Genomic DNA, 26,257 nt, shown 5'->3' with positions numbered 1-26,257 from the left:
TATCAGGTTATATACTGTTCGGTGCCACACTTCCAAATAAACGAGAGCACGATTCGATTCTAATTTTGTTTTGGAGCAAGGCAAGAAAACTCTAATGAGATTTTAAAAATTGATGCATACATATAACAACGCGTGCTGGTTCGTGCACCCGGAGTATTTTATTGTGCATTGAGACAGTAAGGAAAAGTGGAAAGGGAGAGACACAGTAGGTGAGACGGCACGGCAGGGAAAGCTGCAGCAGAATTGAATCTAGGGCCATTGGGGGCTTACGTGAAGTCGAGAGACTCGATCACACGGGTCTTGGAAAAAAACAAAATTGCAGTGTTGGATATTAGTCCAAACTGATATAAAATTCTGTCCCCACCATTTGGGCAGATAGGCATTCCTTAGCTGAGGTGTGATGAAATAAGCACAGGGAAAAGTAGAGACCTTTACCACCGCGTAGGGGTTGAAGAAGAAGAAGAAAAAAAAAAACCCTGACCACACTGCTCTCTGCTGACAGCCCACCTGCAAAGTAAAGGGGGGAGCGAGGAGGGTGCTCAAGTCCCATAAATCATTTATGCTCCATAATGGCTTGTTCACATTACCTGCCCACACCTCAGCCTCCACGGGACAGAACAGGCCAGCACAGATCAGCCCGAAACCACAGCCAGCATATGGAGCACTTCAAACACCCGAGGGCCTCCCCGGGCCTGTGCTGTGGTCGCCCCCGTGAATTATAGAAATGATCTAATTGTTTTCTCATTTGGAAAATCTGGGGGCCTCCCCTCTCTGTCTCTCAGTTTTTTAACGGCCTGTGGTTTCCAACGGGGCACATGATTCAGTGCTACCTACCTCCGACATGTATTTCCAATCCGAGGTGGTCTATCCTGTCAAAACAGAGCCAACGCCAAGGCACAACTCGAACCCGCTGCAGTAAATCATCACAGAGGCAGGAGGGGACCTGTTAAAACGGTCTTCAAAGTACAGACTGGCTGTGATCACGTTTAGGAAGTGGGCACACATAAGCATTAAGCGGGGAAGTGGGGGGGGGGGGTCAATTCTGCTTTGGGCCCTAAAAAGGGCTTGGTCTGTCCCTGTTCACACATGGTCGTTAAAGACACACTGAAGCAGACCGTCAGACACCAGATAGATTCTGGTGACATCCTTGTGCCTCTTCCCCATTTATCCTCATTTGCATATGATGGCGAGGCAGAATGCGCATCAGCCTACCAACACAGACCTACACACACACACACACACGCCAAAATAAGGGGGACACAAAATGGAGCCTTTTCAGTCAATGTGACTCAGTTTGGGCACAGCGAGCAGCTTTGTTTAGTGCTCGCTGTGCCTTAACGCTCCCTAATTAAAACTGGCACCATGGCAATTACCTAATTAGACATCAATTAATCCACAGCCTTCAGGGCTGAAGCCATGTTGACCTTAGCACAAATGACACACCTGCTTTCTGAGAAAGAGGAAATCAAATTAATTCAAACAGAGCAGTAGGGGGCTTTGGTGTACCTAAAAAAGAAATATACCGCTACACATCTAGTGATTAACAGGTAGGGGGAAATAATTGATTGAGATATGAAAGCTTAACCGCTCAGTTTAATGGCCGACATTACTAGTGAGTGGATGGGTTCACTAATATAAATAAAGATGAGGGAAAGGGGGAAGATTTCAAGTTGATTGAAGGTTAAACAGCACACTCCGCTCCCTCCATCGCTCCCTACCCGTGGTGAAGGTTGGTCCGTCTCTAGTACATGTGCATGTAGTATGTATGGACGACTCAGGGTGACGGAGCACTGTGCAAGAAAAAGCGGCTCAGTCTACACATGTTGTTTTTTCTTTATTAGACATTGCAATGTCACAAACAGCAGTTAGCCTGAAAATTACATTCAAAATGTGCAGCTGACCATGCGGATGAATCCCAGATACTTCTCCCCAAAAAAAAAAAAAAATTGATCATGTTTTGTTTTTTTCCTCCCACAATTGTGTAATGTTTTAATTCAGATTTACTCATATTTCACTGGTTCACCGTCAAAGCATACATACATACAAACACTATAACACATTTGGACAATTAATAACTTTCTTTGTACATATGCTCTCAACGTTTTTAAAGGCTCCTGCTTGCATTTAACGCCCGTTCCAACTCCCATCCTTGAAATGATAGAGTTGTAAGTACCATTCCCCTTCACTATGCTTCATAATTAGCTTACATGAGGAAGAGAATCATCAGGTGAGGAACACGAGGGTAACGGACAGCTGACCTGACATGGTAATGTCCAGACTGCAATTCCCAGAAACCTTCTCTTTCTCCATTTCCTGTTTCCCCATCAACGCAAAGATCTCTGGGAAAGAGGGGAGGTGGGGGTGGGAGGTAGGAGTGACGGGGCAGGGCATTGCCTTGCCCCCCCTGACAAAATCAAACACTTAACCGGATTTGACGCGATACATTTACACTGACAATGGCCCATCACTAAACAGAAATTTACCAAAAAAAGAAAAGAAAAGAAGAAGAAGCACATTAGACTATACAGCACACACCTGTACACAGTGAGAAAACGGGGGGACTCTTTTATTCGCTCAAACAAACAAGCAAACAAACAAACAAACAGGTTTTGTCTTCCCTCGTTCCAGTCATGGGATAAACAGAGCGATGGAGTCACAGGGTTAGCATGGTTGGTTACCAACAGTAAGATTGTGTGTGTATGGGAGGAGGGGGGGCAGTTCCTGTTCCGGTGAGGACGAGGACACACACGCACACAATTTGCTCAATCACACTGTGTTCCAGTTCATCCAAGTGCTTTTCTTTCAATCTAGTCTTGAGATTAAAGGACAGTTCAACAACATAATACTGATCTTTATTCCCCGATCCATACCACGGAGGGCTCACATTGTACAGACACAGAAGTAAACAGAACAGTCGACGCCCCACGACACAGATACCTAATTCAGTTCAGTTTCAGCTTATTCCTTCGACGAGGTGAAGGGTCCTGTTGTGCACTAGGCCCGGTTCGGCCTGTAATACAAGGGAATATGCACTCCCGCTCCCATTTCCGTTATCAAGTCCTGTGAGGCTTTTCTCGCCACCCGAGTCGTGGGTTTTTTTTTTCCAGGCTTACTTTGAAACTCTTATTACTGGCCAGAGGGATCCAGTGTATGTCAAAAACGTGAAAATTGAAATCCACCAACTCACACACACACACACACACACACACACACACACACACACACACACACACACACACACGCACACACACGCACACACAGACTGTCACTGCACCACTCCGAACTCCGTCATCACGGCAATACTGTCTGTCATCCAGTCAGAAAAGCACTCACAAGTTCCTAAGGTCAACAGTCCAGCCCACTACTTGCGGCAGGAATGGCAACCAAAAAGAAAGTGTGAAATCTGTACATTTTTTTTAATTCAGTTCCCAAATGTTTTTTAAGTGCAAAGTCTTAATGTGTATTAGCTTTCTTTAATTTCATCTTATTAATAAATGAACATAATTACATTTTTCTCTCTCAACTGCTTGGTCCACAGCAATGTTCAGTTCAGCCATATTTAAAGGAGAAAAAAAGAAAAGAAATAGAAGTCCATGTTTGCAAAAGCCAGCCCTCCTCTTCCCAGGCAGATGCCTCTACCTTCCGAATATGCCCTCATACTCGAGCAGTATGAGCTCCACAATCTGGTTCTGGTAGACCATGTGGACTGCAATGTTGCCCGTCTCCGTCTCGGGCCGAAGCAGGGTGGGCCCGAACACGATGGCCACACTCTGGGTAGTCATGCGGTTGGCCTCCCCGTGGTCAATCACTCTGCAGGGTGGAGGAAGATGGAAAGACGGAAGTCAGTCATAAAGACTCTTCCAGTGGCAATATGACACAAATGGCTTTGACTGAGATTTTGCTGTTTGATTTTGCTCGGCAAGCCTTCGATTTCAGTGCACCTTCAGGGTGTCATGGGGGGGCGGCATTAAAAGGATTCCAGCTCGCTTTACACACATAACATCTTGAGGGCTTGAGATCGATTAGTAAGGCAAGCCTCCCCACGTGTACATTATAACAATGTTGAAAGCCCAGGGGCGAAAAAGCACAATATCACTCTTAAATAGAATCCTCATTCTTGCATGCATATGCACCAAACAATAACATATTCATGGGAAAAAGGCGATTAAATCCTGCTGATATACGTAGCCCTCCACACACTGAATGTCACGCTATATATTTCCTGAAGAAACACCACTTCATAGGTATTGAATTACTGCAAACATTGTGCCATATAAATGCAAATTGGAAACCAAGGCAAATGTCATTGTGAACGTATGATATTGCTCCTAGCTCCAGTGGGCTAAGAATACACCTTAAAACCTAGCTACAGTTTCAGCTCGCCCAGAGGCGAATTAATTTGAGAGTACATAAACAAAGAGGAAGCGGAAGGCAGGAGTGTGAGTCAAACCGAAGTTACATGAGGCAGGTACGTGCAGTAACAACAAACCCGGTAATGACTGAGAAAACAGGAGTTAGTGTATCTGTTAAATGAAAGCCTTGGACCTCAGATTTTTGAGATTGACAGGATTTAATTTGACGCAATGGATTACATTGTCAACATAGCTCGTTAGCTCAGACTCAATGAAATTAATACAAAAGCCACCGCAGAACCTTTAAGTAGAGTAAATCATAAGCAGACACCTGCACTACTGTGAATGAGTGTTAGTCACTGCGACCCAGAGGCCTGAGTGGAAAAGCAACATTTATAGCTTACTTACCGGCGGAGATGTTTGAAGAGGACTTGCATGGTGTCATGGTTGGGTTTTGGCAGCTGCTTGATTAAGTCTTTTATTGAATTCACTCGTTGCTTGTAGTCAGAACATTCTGAGGAAGAGGAGAACGAGAAAGGTTCAACATTTATGTAAATAGGCTGAGTGCCATCTAGTGGATGCATTGGTAACAACAATGCATCCAGACGTCTGAACATTCCATTCCATTATCCGAACCGCTTAGCCTGCTCTCAGGGTCACGGGGATGCTGGAGCCTATCCCAGCAATCATTGGGCGGCAGGCGGGGGGGACACCCTGGACAGGCCGTCAGGCCATCACAGGGCGATGAAAGGTTATATCCCACCTTCGGTTATCAGTGCTTTTATATAACTCTGTATTGAAAGTGTATGTGTATATGGCAGTGTATCTTATGTGTACATGAGATACACTGCCAGAGCACCATGCAGCCAGTGGTGCTAAATACTGAAGTATTTGAACATTTGTCTTTCCAACTAACTACTCACTGATGGCGTTGACAAAGTCGTTGAAGGAGCCGTATGTGAAGAGAGGCTCGGGGAGCTCCCTGAAGAACATCTTGAGAGCCCCCGTGGTCACATGAATGTCCTCCCACTTACTGTCATCCAAATCAAGCTTCTCATCTGACAGAGGACGAGAGAGATGGAGAGGGAGATCACAAAATTTGTATAAAAAAAAAAGAAAAAGAAAAGTAGAACGAAAGAGAAATGGACAAGAGAGAGGAGGAAGCAATAGAAGATTTAATTTGAGTGTCTACTACTATGATTCCTGTAAAGCAATATGGCAGAGGAAGTACATGTGGCAGAGGGGTGTGTATCTAAAGATATGATGTGATGATGGCCTGACAAAAGGCCCTGCTCTGTGTGTGTGTGTGTGTGTTGGGTTTATTTGGCATATCTGCAGACAGCGGACAGGATATGAGCAGAGGGATGCAGGAGCCCTACCGTGATTCACAGCAAAGCGAAGCTTCTGTATTACCGCCAGGTTCCCGCTCACTCTGTACAGGCCATCAATATTGAGACCTACATGGGAGAGGAAAAATATGAGGGGGTGTTTGGGGATGGGTAGTGCATGTCAGTGAAGGAGTTAGATATGGAGGGAACGTCTCAGGGCAGCAGGGTTCCTTTTCTGTATCATACGATGTGATTCTTTTTTGGTGGGGGGGGGGGGCAGTTTTGTACAGATCACCATGTTTTCCTGTTATTGTAGTGCCATTGAACTGCTCATGGTCACGACAGGTATACTGAGAGGGCCGCCGCTCGTACCTGTGTTCTCCACATGGTCGATACACATCCTGACAAAGTTGGGCACTGAGGTGTTCTCCCTCTGGCATAGACTGGTCAGACTGCAGCCAAACACCTGATCTGAGATGCAATTAAAAAAACAAAACAAAACTAATCAACCAGCCAAACAAAATAAATATATTAATTCTGTGCTTTATTCATCCAGTAAATGTTAACTGTCCATTATGTGCTTTTCCAGCACTGTCTTACATTGCATTTGTGCTTTACCACTAAATCAAAATTGAGTATATAGTAATACAACTACAGGAACTATATACAGTGACTGAGGAGCATTGGTGACCAGTGGGGGGTGAGCACAATTTATTCCTTTTCTGGCAGTCCAGGATATGAACTGACAGCCTATTGGTCATATACCCATTTATCTTTTTAAAATTTATTTCTGATTTTTCCCTTTTTTTCTCCCAATTTATTGGCCAATTGATCCCTATTTTAATTCAAACACCCACCCTCGTATTGCATGCGTTCGCCAACTGCATCTCTCCGGCCGGCAGTCTCGAAGGAGACGCCTCCCCACTTTCGTGACAAGGCGAATCCAAGCCGAACCACTGTTTTTCCGACACACACAGAGACGCATTCACATGACGAACACAAGCCGACTCCGCCCCCCTCCCGAAGACAGCGTTGCCAATGATTGCTGCTTCACCGAGTCCGGCCATAGTCGGATCTGACGAGACCGGGGCGCGAACCCCAGTCCCCAGTGGGCAACTGCATCGACACCAAGCCGATGCTTAGACCGCTACGCCACCGCGGACTCCCCATATACCCATTTATCTAACATGGAGCCCACACCTGCTTCATTAATACGAAGAGCCGGTAAGTCAGCGTCATTTTTAAACCGCTGCCTAAAATGTACATTCATCATAAGAAACTACTATAACTCTTGGCTTTTGTTTGTTTCCTTGATGTTGCCTCATCTGTTATTCATTTTTGTCCGTCTTTCCCTTCGACTGGATCGGGACTGTTTCACCCATTAGTTATCTTTTTTAGTAATCTGTTCCAATTGTTTATTTTCCTTTGGTTGTTCGGCACTTTGGAACTTTGAAAAGTCATACATGAATAAATAAATTCATTATTGTTATTATCATAGAACACGAAGTTGGTGCTGTGGCGTGCTTTGCTGTGGTCTAGCCGAGGTTAAATAAATACCTTTAATGTAGCCTTTGTCTCGGACGGCCTGGTAGGTGGGCCTGCGTGTCAGGAACTTCTTCAGCTTGACTCTGGTTTTCTTCTGGTCGGAGGAGTCCATACTGACAGACGTCTTCATGACTGAGGAGGTATACGTAAGGAGCGTGGCTTTACGGTACTGTTAAAGAGTAATTATTTAATTTCATTTATACTTGAGTTCAAATAGCAACGCATGTCACAGCAGCGGAAGTGAAAGTCGATCTTCCACATGTTCTTAATCCTGTCTCACCCCGGTTCTTCTTGGAGTCCCTGTGGTCCTTCTCCTTGTCCTGTTTTTCTGCTCCTGGTGACTCAGGCATGTCCTCCTCAATAGCCTCGTCAGACTCCCAGGCCTGGATACAGGGACAAAGAGACACAACTTGTGGTCAACTCGACTTGGAAAGGCCTCGCTCCAACTGGGCAAGGCAACGTAGAGGGGAAAAATACCCCTTTCAAAAGGAACAGCTGCTGCCTAATGTACTCCAAGACAGCAAAAACAACTCAAACACACTGACTTGTTCAGGAGAGAGAGGGGACGGGGTACAGTTTGTATGGTTCCCGATAGAAAAATCTGATGCAGTGGGGATGCCAGTCTGATTTATACGGGCTCAGGAGGTCCACTTACATGTGTGCTGATGGTCTCTGTCAGAGCACGGTACCAGTCGTTGATGACACTGTCTATCTCCGACTGGATCAGCAGTTCTGTCCCTTGGCGGGTCTTCAACTGGTGGCAAAAGGGTCAAACAGTGCTTGTTCTGATCGTTTTTACATTGTAGAATGACCACTTTAAAAAAAAAATCTTTACCAACAACTTTCTATGAGTGAGACACGCATAGAGACTGAGACATGAGTGTTTTCTTTTTTTTTTTGCTTGTGAAACGAACTGAATTCGAATGAATTGAATTCGCTGCATTTTGAGAATGCTGCACACCTCAATAACATGCTTCTTGCTGGACTTGTCCTTTGAGGCCCACTCCACCGACCCGCCACGGAGATCAACGGTGAACTCGGGCTTTGACTGGTTACTGCCAAACTTCTGCAATCAACAGTCATGGAAAAACGGCATCAGACTCAGTTGTGCAACACAAGGACGAGTTTGTTATTCCACAGTTAATCTTGGCTTTTCGTTCATAAGTAGGGTGCTATTCAAGTTAGAAAACAACGAGAAACAATTTCCACATGTGCACACATCTGTGTTAGGATTTCTAGACATTCAGTGTCTATTCAAAGGGAGGAGAAAGCAAAGTTAGATTCTAGTTGTTATTAATGTAATGTGCACTTCAACAACAAACACAAAAACAACAAAAAATGCTTGATCCAGGCGATATTTGACTTCTTCTTGCATGTGTTCTTTACACTTAATCTCCTTTGATCAAGCAGGCTGAAAAGTTTAACATCATTCTTTGTTCAGGACCAGATGATCTCAGTTTTTCTTTTATTCGAGCATTTCTTACGAACCCCTGAGTCATCCAGTCTTGGTAAGGCATTAGTGGGGGAACAGGGCTGAGTGAGGTGAAAGTCAGGCATGGGGGGGGGGGGGGGGGGGACACATGCAGAGAGATACGGGGACATACAGTGGCAGCCTGGACAGGCCCACAGTTCATATAGGAGACAGCCGGGCGGGACTTGACTGAACGCTTCCAGTTGCTAAGCAGAGCGAGGAGCAACTCTGGGATGGAGCTGCTACGATAGTAAGACTTTGGGGAGAGAATGAAGAGTGGAGAGGGGAAGAGAGGGAAGGAGAGGAGATGAGAGCAGTAGAGAGGAGAGATAAAAGCAAGGGAGGATGACAAATGACACATTTCCCAGAAAACCACAGAAAAAGAAGAAGTGAGAAAAAGGAGAGATAAGACGGAGAAAACCAGCTCAGTAAATGAGGCAATCTAGGGGCTGAAGGGCTACTTACCCAGCTGGTGCTGCCCCCCTGACCCTTGGCGAAGAGCAGAGATGAACCCTGTAGAACGGTCCATGAGGAGGTCCAGTTCTTCCTGGAAATCACACAGAAACAGACTCTTTCTTGAGCTGTGACCTTTGACTCTGATCACTTGCAAAATGAGAGTCTGAGTGAAGGAGTTGAGGCTAACACAGTACAGCTTTGTTAAATTTGTCTCAGATTCATCAAATCACAGAGTACAGCTTTGTTAAGTTTGTCTCAGATTCATCAAATCACAATTCAGATTTCATCAGTTTTACATTTCGATAATAGTTTAAAAACTATTTAGATGTGATCTTATCAAACATTTTCCAAGTATTTTTGGGTTCTTTGGTGTAATTTTCTTCAGTATGGCACCTACCTGACTTTCTTTCCATTTTCTGTTATTTTGGTGACATTTAGAACTCCACACTTCTCTGAAGGCTGAGGAGACAGAAGATGTATAGACTGTGATGAGACATCGCGCAGCAGCAAACAGTCATCTAAAACAATTTATACCTGGCCAGCTAGTAAGCCACAAGGCACGCTTACATGAAAACAAAAACTCATAAGTTTAAGAAGCAAATAGGACAATTTGGAAGGTTGGAAGCAGTTGTTGCATATGTATGGTTATGACAAAATACCTCCAGCAGAGGGCACTGTGGTATTTTATAAAATGCCTTAAAACTGGACCGTAGAAATTGCCCTCTTATTTCAACATAACCAGGTTAACATGACGTGAGTGATGCGAATTTAAGATTAATTTTATCAAATTGCGCAGTAACTAGAAGTGGGCTATGATGTGCTGAGGCATGCAGGAGAGGCGTAAGGGTGGATGCAGTGCATAGAGTATGTTGAGATGATGGAATGGGGGAAAGGGATATAGGTTATACTCAGGCTGAGACATTAGCATTTAATACACAACTGGTAGGGCGTGCAAGTGGTGCAGGGCATGTGTGAAAAGATGAGTGTGCATCAGTGCGAGCTGGGATACTAACGGTTGAGGGGTGCTTGGGAGATGAGGGGCAGGAGTCAGAGTCAGGAGAGCTCTGCTTGGGCGGCGGAGCACACTCCTACCAACAAGAGGCACATGGTCAACATGATGAACGGCTAATAGCTAACGGCTATCTACAAGAAGATGAAGACAGTCTGATTAATGAGAAGATGATGGATCGGGAACTTGGTGTGGTAAAAGATAGTGTGGGTTGTTATTTCAGTTAGTAAACAGGGATTAACAAGTGAGGATAAGTGGTTGGTACTGCCAGTTGGCAGACAACATGCTTCATTAGGTCTGAAAGGCTATGACCACAGCCTGCCATAGCCAAGGAAAGCAGGTTAGTTTAAAGAGAGGACATTCATTCTCAGATGGTAGTGTCCTTCTGTTTATCAGTAAGTTAATGGCCAAGAATAAGCACAATCCATGACTATGACCAAGAATAATCACTATGACATCTTTGAGTGAACATCGCACGTCTATCATCACAATGTCAGACGAATCTGGCATGGTCATCAAAATGCTTCATTTTAACTGGACACAAAAATCAACGACAGGGAATCATCACAGATAATCTGAGTACTGGATTGGCTGAGACAGGATCAGAGAGGAGGGGCTACGGGCAGTACCAACTTTATTACGGTAAAGAGAGAGGCAGAATCTCCTCCTGTGTGAGTCAGAATCGAACCGCCTGAGAGACAGCTGCAACGGAACCATTACAACGTGAGAACTACCATCTTTCTCTGAAGCCCACAGACCAGAAAACAAAACTATCTAACAATGTGATGTAAAAACAAACTCCACAACCAGCTAGACAAAGAATGCCTAGCCAACATGCTTCTCACTCGGACTAATCTGTCGCTCTTGTTCCTTGGCTCTCCAAATAACACTGTGGTTAGAGATTAAGGCACTGACCATCTATTGCTCCTCTGAACTGGACACGTTATCAGTACCAGCAGATTAAGCTTCACCACCAATACGTAGAAGGAATCATGGAAAGGACAGGTGTCCATTTCCAGTGGAACAGAGTTCTGGCAGTTTGACTGACCACATTAGTTCTTTGGTTTCTTTTAATCTTTTAAATACACTCCTATTGCCTTTTCTATACTCCTTTCCATATCTGCACAACTTGCTTGAAGAAACTATACATAACTCAGATAGCACTCATGGAATACGTCTTCTTACCTTGTCGTTGAGGTCCAAGACGTAGGTGCTGTGTCTCCACTTGGTGAGGACAATGGGGTCCTGGTGCTTCCTTTCCAGGCTGCGACTCTTGGGCACCTCGTTGGACTGAGGGGAAATGTTGTACTGTGGAGAATGGGGAACATATGGAAATATGAAGGAAGGTATGTAGAGAGAGGGAAGAAGAGAGAGAGATAGAGCGAGAGAGAAAACGCTGATAGGAAGAAACAGAAAAAAATACAGACAAACCTGACACCTGACATGTAAATGTACAAAGCTAGGCCATTACACGTTCTGTTCGCTACCCACATGGCAATGTAATAATACTGTGTGATCATTCACAAGAGCTCAGCAGCATCTTTCCACCAACCCTACCTCTCCTCTCACTAGCCACAGCACCATTGGAGGGTGGATTTTCCCTTTTGGTCCGAAAAATTGCGGTCTAAAGTGACGGATAAGGTCCAGTAAATGTTGCAGGAGTGTCCATGCTTGCTCTACCGTCCACTCACTCCGAGACAGGTCTGTACTGATCTGCTTAAGACTGACCAGATTAGGTTGCAGACAGACACTTATAGACCTGCAACGAGGCCTGGACATAGAACTGGATCATCAGTGTACAAGAATCATCCACTTAAATTAAGTGGACAAGGCTTGAGTCTCAAGAGGGCGGAGCGGCACTGTGTATGTACACATCAGCAGGCAGGGAGCTCAAACAAAAGTGTGTTGTTGGGTAGCAGTGTGCAGTGAAAACGCTTATTTTTAGATGGAAGAAATTATCTGAGTTGTTTTGTCTAGAAAAAAAGCTGAACCAAAAAGAAAAGAATCTGATGACAAAACACCCCCTATTAAATCTACTGCATGGGTAACTCCCAGCCATGAGACAGCCTTACCTTAGGTAATTCCCATTCCGACCTGGATCCGTCAGCACTGTAGTAATATGGCCGCCCCTGTTCATCCACATGTTTTATCCACTACCAAAACAGAAATTAGTCGGCTTTCAATTCAGTGTCAAACCTCACTAACAGACGAGAAGAAAAAGATATGCAGGGACATAAACACAAACAACTCATTTGTCTGAAAGAGAATTATGATGGACTTCCCTGAATAAGTTCTCTTAGCTTGTAGCAGGGTTTATTCATTATTCATAAGTCAATGTTCATTTGGCTTGTAAGGATAATTAAGATGGATTCTGCAGCCCAAGTACCTTCTCCTGTGTGTATTCAGAGACATAGAGAGTATGTCCGTGTTCATCCAGCTCCTCCGACCATCCTCTAGGAGGCGAGCCATACTGACTATCAGACTGACTGGAGTGGGTGCTGTGGCAGTTCTCCTCTGAGGACAGCGGCTGAGTGGAAGAACAGAAGGGAGGACAAGAAAGAAGGGAAGATGAAGGGCAGGTTGTCTGGTAACTGGAGGGTTGCCAGTTCGTTGCTCGGCTCCTTCCGGCAAAAATGTTGAGGTGTCTCTGAGCAAGACACCTAACCCTTAACTGCCCCCGATGAGCTAGTTGTTACCCTGCATGGTTGACATGGTTGCATGGTTAATGAGGCACTAATTGTGAGGCGCTTTGAGAAGCTGCTGAAGCTACAAAAGCACTATATAAAATGCAGTCCATTTGCCATTTAGATATCGCTAAAAAAGGTAGTTGTGGCAAATGACTAAAGTCTGTAATGATTGAGATTAAGAGAAGAATATAGCCGGTAAAACCGACACAAGGCTGGCTCTTTAAATAAATACAAAAGCACCATTTTTGTGACGCTCAGACTACTTTAAAAGGCGGTAGAGACGGGATGACACGCAACATAAGTTCTTCATCTTAATTCAAATGTTACTGTTCAGGTTGCTGCCCACAAAGAAAACGTTAAGAGGCAAAGCATTCATCAGCCAGAACATCTTAATCTACAGAAGGCAATACAGAACTTTTCGGAGATAAATCATCCTCTCTCACAAACGCTGCAATGAAACAAACCACCACATGGGGGCAGTGTCGTATTGCAAACGAAAGAACGGCAAGCCATAACAAACAACATGGGTGTATGTTTCCTTTTACAACCTGGCCGGGAAACATGATTTCCCCCCACATCAAACCTGTGCTCTCTGGTTCCACTACCTTCTGAAACCACAACATCATTTCAGCTGTCTTTTGAGGTCTACGGCTCTGCCAAAGTATATTTTCCTCCCCATTACTGCCTATTATCTACCAGTGAGACACTGAGCATCCCACAACAATTTGGCTGCAGCAGCAGCTCTGCTCTTCGTTACTGCATCTCAGCATGCATGCTTAGAGCTCTATTTAGCAAACAAATTACTGCACATACTCAGAGAAAGAGGGCGGAAGAAAACTACCCCATAAAGAAAGTTAAATCAGTGTCTGTACGCGATGGTGGGTAATGTAGATGATGGGGGCACTCTCAGCATCCCTCACCTCTGTGTCTGCCGTGCATGGGGGGTCCCCTCGAATGCTGCTGCTGGTGCTACCACTGGCGTCTCGTGTGCGGGGCGGCTTCCACGTGCGCTCTCCGGTGGCGCGGTTGTAGTAGAAGTGCCTGCCACTAAGGTCTTTGTGGGTCTCCCAGTCGCCCAGGATGTGGAGAGGGGAGCTGGAAGGGACGGGTGGCAGGCTGGACTGAGAGATCTTCAGCTCCTGGAGGTTGGTGTAGACGGGTGAATCAGACCGGCCCTGACCGGTAGGGGACGTCGTCTGCAGGAGACAGAGAGAGAGAGCGAGAAAGAAAGGACAAAAGAGCATGTTAGATACACATTGTAAAGATAAATGTGCATATGTTACAGAATATTAAAAACCTTGAGATCTTCGTATCTATACAACATTTGTCTCCTTCTACAGAACATTAGTTCATTTCATTTTCAACAACCAGAGCAACCAGGCGCAAACTTCTTGTGGACTGCATTGTGTAATATGACAGCTGAGCTGTCTGTGGCAGCGCCATATGTTAGTCCTTACACTATGCACAAGAAGACAAATGCGGATTTTGCCTGCAAAGACCCAGTCCTGCCAGACCTGTGTGCACCCCGCCCCCCTTCAGTGTTTGGAAGGGAAACGGTAGACCACTATAAGGGGGAGGTGGGCAGTCAGTTGGCTGCCCTTGTCTGCACGGTAAGATGGCCCAACAGGATGGCTCTACTGATGAAATGCGATACCACATGTGGCAAGAAGACGTTTTAAAACCAAACTCGTCTGATTGAAACCAGGTCCTAGTACAGATTAGCCTATAAACAGCATGATTTTCATTACCCATGATCCTGTCTATGCGCTTAAGAGACCACAGCGTAAGGCAAACATTATGAATAAAAGGGCTGTTGGTGTTGTATTCATTATGACACCAAAACTTGGCATTTATTTTATCTTATATAACAAAATAAAAGAAAACCCTACCCCTTAGGGGTATCTAGCTGAGGCTCTCAACACAGAAAGAGGGAGACAGTGGCAGATCCAGCACCTTGCTCAAGGACACATGTTTGTAACTTGGACTTAACCCGCAATCGAATATGCAATATCTGTGCCATCCTCCTGCCATATGATAACTGAATATTTTGTGAAATCGCTGACACGGATCAGAGAATCAGACTGCAGAGGCAAGTCTGAGAAGCACGTTGCACAGTAACAAACGAGGACGTGCAAGGGAAGATCAGAACTGGCCCTGCTGTTGAGTAACGAGGGGTCAAAGTGCCAATCCAAACGAATCAATGAGAAAGTACATACACTCACTGGCCACTTTATTAGGCACACCTGTCCAACTGCTCATTAACGCAAATTTCTAATCAGCCAATCACATGGCAGCAACTCAATGCATTTAGGCATGTAGACATGGTCAAGACGATCTGCTGCAGTTCAAACCGAGCATCAGAATGGGGAAGAAAGGTGATTTAAGTGACTTTGAACGTGGCATGGTTGTTGGTGCCAGACGGGCTGGTCTGAGTATTTCACAAACTGCTGATCTACTGGGATTTTCACGCACAACCATCTCTAGGGTTTACAGAGAATGGTCCGAAAAAGAGAAAATATCCAGTGGGCGGCAGTTCTGTGGGCGAAAAATGCCTTGTTGATGCCAGAGGTCAGAGAAGAATGGCCAGACTGGTTCGAGCTGATAGAAAGGCAACAGTAACTCAATAACCACTCATTACAACCGAGGTATGCAGAAGAGCATCTCTGAACGCACAACACGTCGAACCTTGAGGCAGATGGGCTACAGCAGCAGAAGACCACACCGGGTGCCACTCCTGTCAGCTAAGAACAGGAAACCGAGGCTACAATTCGCACAGGCTCACCAAAATTGGACAATGGAAGATTGGAAAAACGTTGCCTGGTCTGATGAGTCTCGATTTCTGCTGCGACATTCGGATGGTAGGGTCAGAATTTGGCGTCAACAACATGAAAGCATGGATCCATCCTGCCTTGTATCAACGGTTCAGGCTGCTGGTGGTGGTGTAATGGTGTGGGGGATATTTTCTTGGCACACTTTGGGCCCCTTAGTACCAATTGAGCATCGTGTCAACGCCACAGCCTACCTGAGTATTGTTGCTGACCATGTCCATCCCTTTATGACCACAGTGTTCCCATCTTCTGATGGCTACTTCCAGCAGGATAACGCGCCATGTCATAAAGCTCGAATCATCTCAGACTGGTTTCTTGAACATGACAGTGAGTTCACTGTACTCAAATGGCCTCCACAGTCACCAGATCTCAATCCAATAGAGCACCTTTGGGATGTGGTGGACCGGGAGATTCACATCATGGATGTGCAGCCGACAAATCTGCAGCAACTGCGTGATGCTATCATGTCAATATGGACCAAACTCTCTGAGGAATGTTTCCAGTACCTTGTTGAATCTATGCCACGAAGGATTAAGGCAGTTCTGAAGGCAAAAGGGGATCCAACCCGGTACTATCAAGGTGTACCTAATAAAGTGGCCAGTGAGTGTAAGAGATAATGAATAGTGAAGGAGAGTAAAACAGACAGATCAGAAATAACTGGCATATAAATACTCGGGCCAGTTGATCTAAATGTATGTAAGAAGCAGCAAAGAGTGCCTGTGCAGACTCATTGTGGTTGTGCACTTGCTTATAAATCCATGTTGGCAGGTTTGAAGGCCTTTTGATGAATTGATCAGAATCGATGAAAATCCCTGGAAAGTAAATTGTGGAAGTGTACTCTTTGGTACCCAAACAAATGCCACTGCAATGAATTTACTTAGAAATACAGACTCATAGCATTAATGTGAACACAATTCACAGCTGATGTAACATTTTGAAGTACTTAAAAAATTGGCGCCATCCAAAGGTCAAGAGCCAAGTTTTAACAATGACTGCTGAATGACTTAATACCTTGAAATCATATTTGGGTTCTGATGCAAGAAAAGGTCCTGGCTCCAGAACAAAACACTGGGAAATTGAGTTTAACAGGTAAATAAATACCCATCGGTACCAGAATCTGCAGCAGGAGTCTGTACCAGGACCAAATCTCTTTATTGAAGACAAACACTGGGCATCAATGTTGGCCGACAGACGAGGAATGTGGGAAGAGGAAATGTACTTTAGAGAGAAACTCTGGACAAACCTCGGCACAGACAGACACACGGCCCAAGGAAACAGATGGTGCTTCCTGTCAAACGTGGAACAAGAGAAATATTTTGCACAAAAAAAAACAGAAAAGAAGAAAGAAATCATTCAATATCCTGAAAATGTGTCGAACAGAGGAAAGATTTTGGGCAGGCGTCGCTGTTTTTGGTTTAGGTCTATCCGCCGTTTCCTGGATTCAAAGAGATAGCAAATGCTCTAGGCCGGAGGCAAACTGCTAAGGAATTATCATTTGGCTGAACCCAGGTTCAAACTTATCACTCAGTGCCAGAGCGAAGCTGCTGTAGTACATTTTAATTAGGTTTTTAGGGAATAATCTGTTAATGATCAGGTCCATATGCAGATGCTTTGCCCGCAGTGATTGAGTTTGGCCCTGGAGCGGGGTAGGGGTCAAATCCATCTACATTCCACTCGCTCCAGAAACCAAATGGCATGCGGAAGGAGAAATTATTAACAGGCTCTAATGTCCGATTTGACACGTGTTAAGCTAGGAAAAAGCCAAGCGTTTCCCGAGGGTCAGCATCTTCGTTTTAATTTAGACAGTGATTTGACAAGACTAAGTCATTTTGACAGTGTGTGACAAGCACACTTTCTGTTACCCGAGCAAAGACGGCAACATCGCCTGCTGGAGATACACACACAAACACACACACACACACACACATATATATATATATATATGTATATACACATACACACACATATATATATATATATATATAAACATGCCCAAAATGTCAGAATAATTTAATATCAAGCTATTCACGCCACCTCAACACGAAGCAATTCTAGAAATGATTTTGACCACAGAAAACCTGTTTACACACAGACACGTTCCTCTCAGGTCAATGTTTGCCTTACAGTTACAGCGCGCCTCTGCCAGAAAGATCTTGTATTACAGAAAAGGAAGTTGATTCTGTCCCCTGCCTCAAAACTAAGCAGCCAACTCAAAGTCATTGGAATGCCAAGAGACACTGGATGCAGTCCATTACAAAAAAAATAAAAATAAACAAAAAATGGAAAGTACAGTTCTGTCTTAACAGACAGCAAAGTTTCCCCTTCAGAAATGTGCACCAAACGTAATATTGAAAGATGGTCGCTAGACACAAACATGATGAAGTGTAACATAGTGAAGGCATCTTAAAAGAAACGACTTACTTTGATAAAAGCACCACGCAAAGCAACATTCAAGACTGCATTCGACCCACTTGAGCAGCTATTGTATGCTTTGCAAGGTTCAGAAAAACAACGTCTGCGTTCCCTTTTAATTCCATTAGAAAGTCACCTTGTAGCCCGGACCGCACACAAACACCTCGTTGTCATCCTCGTCTGCTCTCCTGTAGCCTCTGAATGGACTGAAAACACGACGCATGGCGAGGCACTGCGGACTCTGCAGCCATTAAGCTTGACAACACAAGGCTGACACCTGTGGCTTCACCTGTCTGCTGAGCTCTCTCTCTCTCTCTCCCTCTCTCTCTCTCTCCCTCCCTCCCTCTCTCTCCTGTTGGGCTGTCTAGTTGGTTCTGTCGCTCTGGCGTACCGACTAAAGGTAGGAGGAAACTTGAGATGGCAACAGCGGGAGAGCCAAAGGGGAACAGGATCTCTCTATCTCATAGATAGAGACAGACAGACAGACAGACACACACACACACACACACACACACACAGTCTGACACAACAGGAAATGTCACGGAGAGGGTCCCCTCCAGTGCTTCCTCTATTATAGATGGAAGACACAAACAAAAACTGTATGTACAAGTAATCACAGCTACGTTTGTATTTGTGCTTGCACGGGCATGTTTCCCCGTGTGTGTGTGTTCATCTGTATGCGTTTTCACACGTGTGTGCCCAATGTGCTGGTGCTAACCATGTCCGTCTGTATATGCGCCTGTCGCGGGGGTCAAACCAGGATCCGAGAGAAGTGCTGACAGACAAACTGGCTGCTCGCGACATCCTCGCTGTGTTAAGCGGAGGCCCGGGCCTATATTTAACCCCGCCGCCGCATCCGACACTTCGACAGTGTGGCTCAATGTGTCGAGGAAAGAGAAAAGCTACCGATCTCGATCGGCGTCTGTAAAAGTGCCGAGTCCGATCCTCCACTATGACCTGCAGTACAAATACTAGTCAAGTCAAGAGGAGAGAGGTAGAGTCGATGGAAGAGGAAGGGCGAAAGACGTCTCTTAAAAGTGCGTAACTCTTGTCGTGAAGTTCTTGGTTTTCGACGGTAAAACTCCAAAATGAGTTGGTGTCACTTGTTGAACAGCCAGCTCGTGCCCTCTAGTGACAGCTGTCAACACAAGTGATCCCTACTTTACTCTCCAAAACATATATCTAATTTCTTTCCCGTTAGGCCACATTCGGGATAACCAGAGAGGAGTATACTGCACGACGCCACGCCAGCGTTTTCAACGGGGGTCGCTGCAGTCGGTGTTGGTTTTCTCTGTTCGTACTGTAGATTACTGGTCATTCGGCTAATCCTCTCGAGGCCAAGGGTGCTTGCTAGCCTGAAGGGGATGGGATGTGGCAGAGGGCTTGTTGGCCAGTAGATCCAGACTGGGGGGGCGGTCTTTGACAGGTAATTACAGATGGAGGGGACCTGGGGGGCCCATCCACTTCTTAGCTGGAGGGGCAACTGAAGGTTGCAGATGAAGAAAGGATGGAGAGAGAGAGAAGGAGGGAAAGAGAAAACATGAAATATGTTTTCTAAAGATAGAGAGAGACAGACAGACAGACAGACAGACAGACAGACAGACAGAGAAAGACTTGTTGTTGAATACCGAATGGCCTTTACAGCAAACGGCAGCGGCTTGACTGCCAGACCTTGATGAATGAGCTCCAGACCCCGGGCTAGTTTAGCACAGAATCCCTACCACCGCATTAAAATGCATTATGCAGGTCCTGGACTCTGCAAGCACGCCCATGGTGGAATGATTAATTCAACTCAAAAGGGTCTAATTGAGTATTTGAAGGCAGAGGGGAACAGACCAGCAGTGCAAAGCAAGGCGAGTGATGAGAATTGGCCAGCTAATGGAGCCCGGTGAGATTTTGTTCTGCTAGACAGATCACGGTTTACTCCAACTATTGTACTCATCACCATGTTGGGAATACGAGTGTGTTGTTCACTTGCTCAACATCTCCGTCCCTCCTCCTCTTCATTTCAGTCTCACCACTACCATGTCCCACTGTGCTCGAACAATCACTAGTGATTCCTTTGCTTTGGTACATGCTGTACATTAGACCATAAATAATGCTTACTGAGAACCAGTGCAGGTCAGGGCAAGGGCGGCACCGTCGCCTGGGTGTAGTTGTGTCCTATGGCCGCTAAGGGTCTCCCTCGGTTTTCCGTGGAAGGGCTGGGGAGAGGAGGGGGGAGCTGATGAGGGTGGGTGAGGTGGGGTCTCCGTTAGATATGCGGCCATGAGGAAAGTAACGTGAGGGGGAGGGGCTTTCTCAGTTCGCACACATGGCAACCCACTGCACTGCATCTCCATCCATTTATTTCTTTTATTTTTCCTTCATGTCTGTTATTCTTTATGTAAATTACTTTGCTTAAAGTATGAGCCCCCGCCCACAAGCTCTGCTGAGCTTCCTTGGGGTGTCCCTTTTCACACCATTTTGTGTATTATATATATGTATAAATTGTATTTTGTCATATTTGTGTGAAATAAAGTCGATTGATTGATTGATTAAGTGATTGATTGATTGATTGATTGATTGATTGATCATACCTCCGTGCCGCGTTGCCAGACATCATAGGCATTTGTGTGCCGACTCGGGTGCTGCAAAACACACGGGCTTTCTACAACACCCAAATCAACACTTAAGCTGCTACCCTCTTCCTTCCTTCCTGTCTCACAGGAGAAATGCTTCAGCCACTTGTCTGCATCGTTTACACAAACTGACAGATGTAGACGCATCATCCAGAGCTGGGGGCGTTTATTGTACAGCCCGAGTTATTGTGTCCATCTGCACCGTAAAGGTGACTGCTCTTCAAGTCTACAGACACACGCAGAAGAAGCGAGGCATTCATGCCGAACCGTTTTCTTCAAACTCACATCATTATTGTATCATTTTGTAAATCATATCACCACACACGTAGGATGGTTAGCAATTTGAAAAAAAAAAGACTTGAGATTGTTTCTGTGTCTAGACAGAAGACAAGGAGTGCTGTGTGACTTGCAAGTACAGAGGTACCATTTAGTGGTTCCTGTGGTTTCTAAAGGCCAGTCCATGATCAGTCAGAGAAAGGCTAATGCATCTGGTGCATCACCTCAAGAATGCATGCGTCTTCCCAACGACCGGGTTGAATAGCTTGGACGGTGACTGGCTGCTCTGCACGGTCAAACGGTGGAAATACGTGTCAGGTGTGCTTGGAAAAGGGGAAAAACAGAGTAGATAATGAGGAAGAAAAAAAACGTTCAAACTAGTATCAAAAGAGTAGCACACAGTCCTCATCGATACATGCCGGCTCTCCTAATGATCCAGCCACCACAATAAAAGGCTTTTTAATATTTTCCTTCCTCACTGCTACTTTTTCTTCTATTTGGAGTGCCCGGGTTGTCTTCTTGTTTGAAGGATTTGGCCTGTGTTTGAATTAGACAATTGCAGGTTAAAAGTGCGGGTGATGAGGTGGGAGAGAGGTGGGTGGGGGATGGGTTTAGGGGCCTTGGTGACCATGGCGACATCACTTTAGCCACCTAGCCAATCACGTGGTCAGGCAAAGGAGTGTTTGATGACAGGCAGGGGGGGCGGGGGGCAGGGATGCAGGGGGTGTTGGTTCTTTTGTCCTCCTTTCTTTCCCATCTCCCTCTCTCGCTCTCTCTCGATCTCTCTCTCACTCACTCTCTGGTTCTTCCCCACATCCCCATCCATCTCTTTTCAGCAGAAACACAAATGCACTGAGTAAACACCCACCCCATGTCCCATGACCCCTACTCCCCCCTTCAAGCTCAGCCAACGCCTCTCAGCCCCCACCCCACCACCTCCTCCTCCTCGCTGCTCCAGGAGGTATGATGGAGATGATGACAGTTGTGCCCATATGACCAGATTAACCTACATTTCCACTTCACTGGGCGCCAATCTGAACACATTCGCCCACTCCCCCGTTATTACATCTGTGGCATTTCACATGCCAACCTGCCCCCCAAACCCCAGCCTCATCTCCAGCACACAGGCACACACACGCGCGCGCACACACACTGTAAAGAACACACACAAGAAGACATGTGCACGTGTTCATGCACACCCACCCACCCACCCACACACACACACACACACACACGTATGAACACAAATGCACACACAGTCACGTACACACAGAGCCCTGCTTTCCTTCACATAGCAACCAGCCCTGCACGCCAGTGTTAAGTCTGATATCACGTGCATTGACATCATCTTAAAAAGAGACTGAACACAGTATTCAGATGGCATAAACTGCCAAAAAGGCTGGCGTGAGTGAGTGGGAGAAGAAACAAAAATGTTAATGAAATAAGGAAATTAACATTTTTCATTTACTGGCTAAAAAAAATAATTCTTCAACACCGAGCCACTCACGAAGACATTTTCACAAATGCAGGTGTGTATATACACACACACACACACACACACACACACACACACACACACACACACACACACACACACACACACACACACACACACACACACACACACACACACACACAATAATGGTTTGAGAATGAAAATGGAAAATTCTAAAGACACCCAAGGTTGAAAGTGAGTCAGCATCTTTGGCACGGCCAGAACGACGACAGCTACTTTCATTTCATGGATCAGAGGATTCGGTGTGGCTCCCATCCTGACAGAGATACAACCAATTAACCTTTGGGTCCTGGGCTGATAGTGCCTCGGCTAAAATGTCAGTTCATGTCTGTGGAAATGCAATCCACCTCTGATAACCACCGCTAGGCAGCTGGGAGAATAACTGGTCCAACACACACACACACATCACCTTCCATACTGTGGTCCAAGACCTTGAAGGCTAAAAAGGGGAACTTTTACCAGACCAAAGCACAAGAGGAACAAAGCTAATTAAACTTGTGAAAAACAGGCCAGCATTCAAAAATAGCATCTTTATGTAAAAAAAAAAAAGAAAAAGATTGTTTGGGCGTCTGGGTCGCATAGCGGTCTATTCAGTTGCCTACCAACATGGGGATCGCCGGTTCGAATCCCTGTGTTACCTCAGGCTTGGTCGGGCATCCCTACAAACACAATTGGCTGTGTCTGCGGGTGGGAAGCCGGATGTGGGAATGTGTCCTGGTCGCTGCACTAGCGCCTCCTCTGGTCAGTCGGGGCACCTGTTCGGGTGGGGGGGGGAACTGGGGGGGAATAGCGTGATCCTCCCATGCGCTACGTCCCTCTGGTGAAACTCCTTACTGTCAGGTGAAAAGAAGTGGCTGGTGACTCCACATGTATGGGAGGAGACATGTGGTAGTCTGCAGCCCTCCCCGGATTGGCAGAAGGGGGTGGAGCAGCGACCAGGACAGCTTGGAAGAGTGGGGTAATTGGCCAAGTACAATAGGGAGAAAAAAGGGGGGGGGGACGTTTTAGATCATCTAAGAAACATCCCAGATACCTTCGGAAACAGGTGGGACTGTATAAATATATCTGATAAAAAGAAATATCTCCATGTTTATTGTTTCTATCTAGGTCTATGTCTCTGTCTATATGCCTGTAATAAAACACAATGAAACAGGAGATTTAGTACACACAACAGATCTCCAATTTGAATTTTCTTTTTTGTTCTCTTAAAAAAAAAGAAAGAAAGAAAATGGGGAGTGGGGGGGGCTTCATGAAATGTTAATGAGGAAGAGTGAGGGCGTATGTTCTGGGAGGGAAGGCTTGCAGACATATTCCGTCTCCCCCCCCCCCCCCCCCCGCGCGCGCGGTTGATGCTCCTGTGCATATGGGGATGCCGGCATCGTCCAAAACCCAGTCTGTCATACTGGGACACAGAATCTGCCTTGTATTTGTGCCAATATTCGAGCTTAACTAGAGCAGGGGAATCGCACAATTCATATCTGGGACAACATGTTCACGGCTATTTTAAAAAGACACCAAAATGGACACGTCGTTTCCTGTTTGGGGGTTGAAGCGAGAAGTGGGGAATGTGAAAGCGAACACAGACGAAGACCAGTAAATCAACAAGAGACGATCACATCTCCTTTTTGTCCAGCTCGTTTCTTCAAAACATATGGAGGCATTCCTGGGATGTTTTAAGATGTGCGTCTGTCTTTGTGCGTCTCTCGAATATCACCAGATCTCTGCATGCCAGGAGCACTCAGCTACTAGTGTGTGTTGGTGTGTGTGTGTGTGCGTTTGTGGGGGGACGGAAGAAGAGACCGTGTTTTTGCATATGTCTGCTCGCCGTCAGTGTGCATGGGGGATAGTTGTTGGAAGGCTTCATTCCTTGGGGCCAGTCTGTCTGTAGGCCAGACACCACCTGTGTCCCTCCAGCACCTGGGCATGTCTGGGACGAAGTGTCTCCCTGGTGAGATGCACTGATGTGAGTTTCTTTTGTTTCTCGTAAATAACCTCGTCTGTTCAGCCTGAGATCACAGCAATGTGCGTGCACATGTGAGGAAGATCAAAGGAGCAAAAAGAGAGAGAGAACGGGGGGGGAAAAAGAAGGTGCAAAAACAGAGGAATGGAGACAGAAGGTTACAGATTCTAGTGTACATATGCTTGCATGTACACACGGCCCTGAGTGTGCAATGTGTATCTGAGCAGGTCCCCTCCTGTGGTCAAAGGTCATCCATCCACACAGCAGAAGGTCACCCTTCCACTTTGACACCATGACCCTGGGTGCTCCCCCAGGGAGGTTGTCCTCCTACCCTCCTCTTGCCTAGGCTAAAGGGTACAGAAGGATAAAGAGAGACCCAGGCTCCCTCATCTGCCTTGGCGGTGGCTCTACAACAACAACAAAAAGCCTTACAAGTCAAATAAGCATCTTTCAAACAGTCTTCAAAAACTCAAATACACCAGTTCACACAAAGCTGTCAGACTTTTATTGAAGTACAATGGCCTTAAGATTGTCTCAGTGATTTATCATCAAAGTCTGATGGACAGGCAGACTGTGGGGACAGAGTGAGAGCAATATTCTGCAATCTCTTACCAACACAACCATCCAGTCAAACGGAAGAACGGGATTTAATGGATTTGTGTGTACTTCGCTGTGAGAGGCCACAGCAGGAATAGGAGCCCAATAAATGAATTCTGGCTGCGGAAGTCAAATGACCTGCCAGAGTAATGACAGCTTCAATTTGTTCTTTTTAGCTGCGTACAAGTTTGGAAAATCAACGGCATGCCGCAAGAAAATCCAATTTCTTTAATGGAACCGGCATTGCCAAATCTCTCCCGTATTACTCATTTTAAAAGGTCTTCATTCCACAAACACACTCTGCTAGGACTTGCTGCTGCTGGCTGTTCTCACACTGCACACCCAAATTTAAACAGAGGATCGGCTCTGTGCTGGCCAAGCTGGTGGGGGGGCTCGAAACAACACGAACTGAAATGGTCATGGGCCATGCAATTTTTTACTCCAGATAAGCACTTTCCACAGTGAAATTTGTGTTTCTCTGCAGTAAATTTACAAATGGCTAATACATTTTCTGCATGGCTAGTGATGCAAATAAGCTCCATTATGGTAAAACCGACATCCAGGTTACAAAGGCAACACAGACGTTTATATAGCTGGTGTCTGATCCATCCACCCATGTAGCTCTTGCCAGAAGCAGAACACAGCGCCAAATAAAGTGCAACTGTATATTTTAAGAACCGTTTCCGGTCAGAATCTCATTCGCCGTGTCTTGGTGGCAGGGGGCAAAACCCTGTAGCAGAGACTTAGCAGAATTCCTCCATGGCAGGCAGCTGACAGCTAAGCTTCTGGTTAATGGCTAATCCTGTTTTAATGCCTTCGGCGTGATTGGTTCCATCTAATTATGCTGGCTCACTCCCCCGAGCTGTGAATGGCTAACAGGGTGGGGGTGGGGGTTGGTGGTGGTAGTGATGTTTTGGTCCTAGGTTAGTGGACATGTCCACATGCAGGATCAGCAAAAGGGGTCAGTGGCATGTCGGTCTTGAGGAGTAAACCACTAATAGGCCAGCTGGATCGCTCAGCTTCGGTGTCAGCTATCACTCAGGAACAGTGATTAAAACCCTATGGTGTTAAGGGCCAGTCTGCAAGACAGAGCAATGTCTAATGTCATGCCGATTGACCGGAGTCTGTTTTGGCTAAGAAAAGATTTTACACACCCAATATATTACAGAATATTAGTTTACACTGGATACAAACAGTCG

The 26,257-nt window shown here is 45.7% G+C and overlaps 1 protein-coding gene across 1 annotated transcript in view; it reads right to left on the bottom strand.

Moving 5' to 3' along the window:
- Window positions 1-2,540: 2,540 nt before the first annotated feature.
- The window catches only part of arhgap12b (Rho GTPase activating protein 12b), a 59,851-nt gene continuing 36,134 nt past the window's right edge, over window positions 2,541-26,257 (bottom strand). The window contains exons 3-19 of the mRNA XM_056299021.1: window positions 13,769-14,044; window positions 12,548-12,688; window positions 12,234-12,314; window positions 11,347-11,469; window positions 10,166-10,240; window positions 9,550-9,611; window positions 9,162-9,243; window positions 8,830-8,952; window positions 8,187-8,291; window positions 7,881-7,979; window positions 7,506-7,608; window positions 7,238-7,357; window positions 6,053-6,151; window positions 5,732-5,809; window positions 5,276-5,410; window positions 4,761-4,866; window positions 2,541-3,810 (exon numbers count right to left, since the gene is read on the bottom strand). Coding sequence (XP_056154996.1) covers window positions 3,636-3,810; window positions 4,761-4,866; window positions 5,276-5,410; window positions 5,732-5,809; window positions 6,053-6,151; window positions 7,238-7,357; window positions 7,506-7,608; window positions 7,881-7,979; window positions 8,187-8,291; window positions 8,830-8,952; window positions 9,162-9,243; window positions 9,550-9,611; window positions 10,166-10,240; window positions 11,347-11,469; window positions 12,234-12,314; window positions 12,548-12,688; window positions 13,769-14,044 — 1,983 coding nt within the window. The 3' untranslated portion in view covers window positions 2,541-3,635. The remainder of the gene's footprint in view (window positions 3,811-4,760; window positions 4,867-5,275; window positions 5,411-5,731; window positions 5,810-6,052; window positions 6,152-7,237; window positions 7,358-7,505; window positions 7,609-7,880; window positions 7,980-8,186; window positions 8,292-8,829; window positions 8,953-9,161; window positions 9,244-9,549; window positions 9,612-10,165; window positions 10,241-11,346; window positions 11,470-12,233; window positions 12,315-12,547; window positions 12,689-13,768; window positions 14,045-26,257) is intronic.

This window comes from Lampris incognitus, chromosome 19 (assembly GCF_029633865.1).
Source record: "Lampris incognitus isolate fLamInc1 chromosome 19, fLamInc1.hap2, whole genome shotgun sequence".
NCBI classification, from domain to species: domain Eukaryota; kingdom Metazoa; phylum Chordata; class Actinopteri; order Lampriformes; family Lampridae; genus Lampris; species Lampris incognitus.
The sequence above is the reverse complement of the archived record's forward strand: the minus strand, read 5'-3'. Positions and strand labels throughout refer to the sequence as shown.